The sequence below is a fragment of the Sinocyclocheilus anshuiensis genome, unplaced genomic scaffold (assembly GCF_001515605.1).
Source record: "Sinocyclocheilus anshuiensis isolate Anshui unplaced genomic scaffold, SAMN03320099.WGS_v1.1 scaffold363, whole genome shotgun sequence".
Lineage (NCBI taxonomy): Eukaryota > Metazoa > Chordata > Actinopteri > Cypriniformes > Cyprinidae > Sinocyclocheilus > Sinocyclocheilus anshuiensis.
Genome location: NW_015552568.1, coordinates 1,274,011 through 1,278,782, shown reverse-complemented (window position 1 = coordinate 1,278,782; position 4,772 = coordinate 1,274,011). Strand labels below are relative to the sequence as shown.

Genomic DNA, 4,772 nt, shown 5'->3' with positions numbered 1-4,772 from the left:
GGCTTGTTTGACTCTTAACTTTTATAAAGAATATCTCTTTGGATTTGAGACTTTAGTCTTTGCAACTTTACAGATCCAAGATACCAACAGCTTGTAACACTTCAAAGAGAAAGGAAAAATTTAAATCGCATCATATGACCCCTTTAAGAGCAACCAATTACATAGATCCTATCCTTATGACACATTTAAGTCACTAGTGAAGTATAATTTCCAACTCACCCCTCGATGACTTATTCTTTAGTTTATAGTAAAAGTACATTGACAGCATTAACAGGTCTGCCAGGACGTAGTACACTGCAGTGTATTTCTAAAGGAGAAACGAGAGTGATGAATATAAAATAATAATAATAAAATCAGGCCTCAGTTCAAACTACAGCAAAACTAGGATCATTTAATTTAAAAAAATGATCAATTAGGGTTCATTTTCATTCATTGAGCAGATATTTTATCTAAAGTGATAAATAAAGAATGTGACAATTGTTCCTTACCTGTAGTGGAAGTTGATCAGCCAAGAACGATCCAATAAGATTGCACGAGTCACCGGCCAGCCAAAATAACAGGAACCAAATCGATAGAGCGCTGTCCATATTTCCTGTCTTGCAGGAACTGTAGTATTGCCTACAGTAACAGTCAGTATGAGCTCATCATTTCTCATCATGTGCAAAATGTGTCACTCTACACCAGTGGTTCCCAACCCTGGTCCTGGAGGCACCCCAACACTGCATGTTTTGCATGTCTCCTTAATCAAACACCCCTCATTCAGATCATCAGCTCATTAGTAGAGACTCCAAGACCTGAAATTGGTGTGTCAGAGAAAGCAGACATGCAAAATGTGCAGTGCTGGGGTGCCTCCAGCACCACCGCTCTACACATTTAAACTACAGTTCAAAAGTTTGGGTGCCAGTAATGTTTTTAAAAATGTTTTAAAATTAGTCTCCAATGCTCACCAAGGCTGCATTTATTTGATCCAAAACACAGCAAAAATAAAAAATAATGCAAAATATTATTACATTTTAAAATGAGTGTTACATGTGTTTTTATATTTATTATATATATTTATATTTTAATTTATTTCTGTGATGCAAAGAGTCTTCTGAGATGAAAAGTCTTCAGTGTCACATGATCCTTCAGAAATCATTCTAATATACTATTAACTAATAACATTTCTTACAATTATCAATGTTGAAAACATTTGTACTGTTTAATATTTTTGTGTAAACCGAGATGCATTTTTCAGTATTCTTTATTGAATATAAAGTTCAAAAGAACAGCGTTTATTTAAAATAGATTTTTTTTAAACATTATTCATGTTTTTACAGTCTCTTTTGGTCATTTTAATGCATCATTGCTGAATAAAAGTATTACGTTCGTTAAAAAAATCTTACTGTTCCCAAATTCTTGAATGTGTATAAGAAATGTTAAAAATTATTGCTGTACCTGAATACATTTTATATCATGACAAAACTAAGCCATACACAGTGCAACAGCACAACAGTAGGCCTACTTACGGTAGTGAAGACACAATGAAGCAAACTATCGACAGCAGTCCGAGAACAACACTGGCGATGTCTCTGCCATCCTGGGCACATTCACCCAGTCCATACCAGATCCACTCGATCCCGTGCGGGCAGAGAGAGCTGAAGTTCCCACCACCGCCGAGCACAAGCCCATCCGACATCACTGGAAAAACAGCAGCGAGGAACCATAAGGAATGACATTGGCATATCGCGTTCTTATGCAAACAGCCCAGGTGGAATTCTTAGGAAAACAGATGTGTTATGGTTCCTGGTGATTAGTCCAAACAAAGTGCAGTGATGTTTAAACACTTACGGAACCAAAAGACATTACAAATACGTTAATACATGTATATACGATTAGCACATTACCTGTGATGTAGATCTTCAGCTGCTGAGGTAGAAAAGGAGCGGAATGTCGATCTTAGTCCGCAGTTACCTCGAGAGGAAAACAAACAAGTCGTCAAAATAACGAGGTCATCGTTTAGCGCTGTGGTTGGATAGTTGAGGCGCTACGTCATCCTCGGTCAAGAAACCGGAAGCTTCGCTAGTGACTCATTTTGCGAATCGGTTCTTTCGAACAGTTCATTTAAGAGATCCGGTACCAAAAAAAACGTTTTCAGCTTTTTTTTTTTTTTTGGCGTCATGTGGTCCTTGAAATATTACATGCTCTAAAATCTTCACAAACTTTTAAGTTATATTAATACAAGATGTAATTGCATGTGTCCCAGACAGATCAGCATGAATCAGCTTATAAAACATAATAAAGGTAATTTAGAACCGAAATATAAAATGAATTTACATTAAACAATACTACAATTATTTATTAAAATAAGATACGTGTTCTATAAAACTGTCAGATTCAGTGCGAATCGTTCAGATCCATTTTTTGAACCGGTTCGACCGATCGCTAACTTTTGACTCAAGTCGTAGCTTGTGTCAGTTTCTGTAAATTCCGAATGTGAATATTATATTTAATGTAGCGTTTTTTTTTTTCATATAACAAAACAAACTATAATAACGCTTAATTTAAGTAACAATAACAACAATAAATCTCTACAAATCATTTTCCCACCGTATTTGTTTTGGTCAACATATATCAGTTTAGGCACTACATGGTGATCAACATGTCTGGCATTTTCACAGATCGGTGTGAAGTTAGTGTTTTTTGTATGTTAAACAGTACACCGTTGACTAACTTGTGTTGAGTACAGATCTTCGAACTGCTAACTTTAACAATGAGCTAAATGCATTACCCGTGTGTAATGAAAAGGGGGGGGGTCTTCATGACTTCACACATGTCCAGTCAACAAAAACAGGACGCGCAGGTTTGACGCAAAACGTGATTTCCTAAGAGTCTCTAGGCTGCCGAAACGAACATGTGCACAAGCCAAACTGAGACATTTCGGTCTACACGACTGTATAGGGCGCCTAATTTGTAAAATACAGCGGAGGACGGGGCTAGAGGTCCCCATTTTAACTCCAGTAAACGTTTCTCATTGGTAGGTTCATTTTTAAAGTCATTACCTGTATAGAAATAACCTAAAGTCATGACTTTCGAAAACTATTGCCTAGGAAACGACATACAATTCACTGAACAGACTGAGCATTTCTGGAAACACGTCTCAGTGAAGTAAGCTACCATAATGAAACCTGCCATTAAAGGGGTAACATTTGGGCGGCGTTATGCAAATCTTCCCACATAGTGATGTAGATATGTGGGGGCGTGTTAGAACGAGCCGTTTTAGGTAGGTGTGGCTGACTCTTAACTTTTATAAAGAATATCTCTTTGGATTTGAGACTTTAGTCTTTGCAACTTTACAGATCTTCTTTATGCACAAAGAGCTTGTAACACTGCAAAGAGAAAGGAACATTTGAAATCGCATCATATGACCCCTTTAAGAAATTATACACTGATTAAACCAATTACGAGGCACCAAATATCATTGTGAGATGTTGTAAATAATAAACGTATGTAAAACCCACGTGTGACAACTTGCCTCAGTTTGACACATAAAATACCCCTGCCATGGAACACAGTTAATAAACATTGTATTTAAAATCTACATTTAGTTATATGGTTGACTTGTCTGAATGTATCCCGCTTCTTAACCCAACAGTTACAGGAAAGTTTGGAGAATAAAATTCAGAGATATTTTATTTAAGAGGGTTTTAGAATTGTATAATACTGCGTTTTTAAATGTTTACCTTTTGAACTTGTTGGATTTCAAATTATTGGAATATACAAATTAAAAGTTTAAAATAATTCACTTCAACATTTACTCAACATCTAAGGCTATAACCATTATAGCCTTAGATGTTGAAAAGTATATGTATAAAAGTAACAATGGCAGTACTGTAGTTTATATATAATTGGAATGAAATAAACAATGCTTGTTGAAAGTACTTTTGTATTGGCTTTTGTCAGATGGCACAGACACCCATTTAATATGCATCTTTTGAGTTAAAGGGTCTGCGATTAAACTTTCCAACAATCCAGAAGTCACCGTTTTATTGGAAATAAAGATCAAACTTTCTCCTACTGAAGGGATTTCAACTGTAGGAATAAGAAAATACACATGCAAAGGAAGCAGGTGGGCCATATATGATAAACTTTATCATACAACAGAAGGGAGCGACGAGTATCATTTATAAAGTATCATTCACAATAGATTTACAAATATAATAATAACTCATAGTTTAAGAAAGAAAAAAAATAAAAATGATATTTACTAAATCAGACCAAAACAAGACTAATTTAAATCTGTACAAGTGTCTTCATCGACACCCAACAATTCATTCATCGATCCTCCGATGAAGACGCCAACGTCCACAATGCATGTGTAAGAGTTCTCACGCTGTATGTACAATGGTTCGTCAGGGTTTGAGAGAATATGAAATAAACTAAGCATTTGAATCGCATCAGTTCCAGCATTCTAATGCCCTTCAGAAGGCAGAATAAGACTGAGCTTGAGAGGAAGACAGTTTATTTCTTGCAGACGTTTCCTCATTTTCTTCACTTGATGTGCAACAGCTTCTCGGTGTCCACTTTTAAGCGTTTGCGTTTCGGTTGTACGACGTCATCGTCAGAGTCCTCCGAATCCTTATCGGCCTCCGCTTGCATCTCCTTCTCCATGACTACTGGGAACGTCTGGTCGGGAAAAATCTCCAGCAGTTTCTCCTCGAAATGCAGACTCACGGCTTTGCCCGCCTCTGCCACTTCCGAGTCGGCCTAGGAGAGAGAGGAGAGGGGAAAGA

The 4,772-nt window shown here is 36.8% G+C and overlaps 2 protein-coding genes across 4 annotated transcripts in view; both read right to left on the bottom strand.

Annotated features, from left to right (window-relative positions):
- The window catches only part of LOC107664981 (lysosomal amino acid transporter 1 homolog), a 5,801-nt gene extending 3,691 nt beyond the window's left edge, over window positions 1-2,110 (bottom strand). Inside the window, exons 1-4 of one of the 3 annotated variants that reach the window (XM_016455686.1) lie at window positions 1,887-2,110; window positions 1,509-1,785; window positions 489-618; window positions 220-307 (exon numbers count right to left, since the gene is read on the bottom strand). In XM_016455686.1, coding sequence (XP_016311172.1) covers window positions 220-307; window positions 489-618; window positions 1,509-1,678 — 388 coding nt within the window. In that variant the 5' untranslated portion in view covers window positions 1,679-1,785; window positions 1,887-2,110. The remainder of the gene's footprint in view (window positions 1-219; window positions 308-488; window positions 619-1,508; window positions 1,786-1,886) is intronic. The other 2 variants (XM_016455687.1, XM_016455685.1) reach the window with 2 other exon arrangements.
- Window positions 2,111-4,011: 1,901 nt separating this feature from the next.
- The window catches only part of LOC107664979 (E3 ubiquitin-protein ligase TRIM33-like), a 27,011-nt gene continuing 26,250 nt past the window's right edge, over window positions 4,012-4,772 (bottom strand). The window contains 1 exon segment of the mRNA XM_016455683.1: window positions 4,012-4,746. Coding sequence (XP_016311169.1) covers window positions 4,531-4,746 — 216 coding nt within the window. The 3' untranslated portion in view covers window positions 4,012-4,530.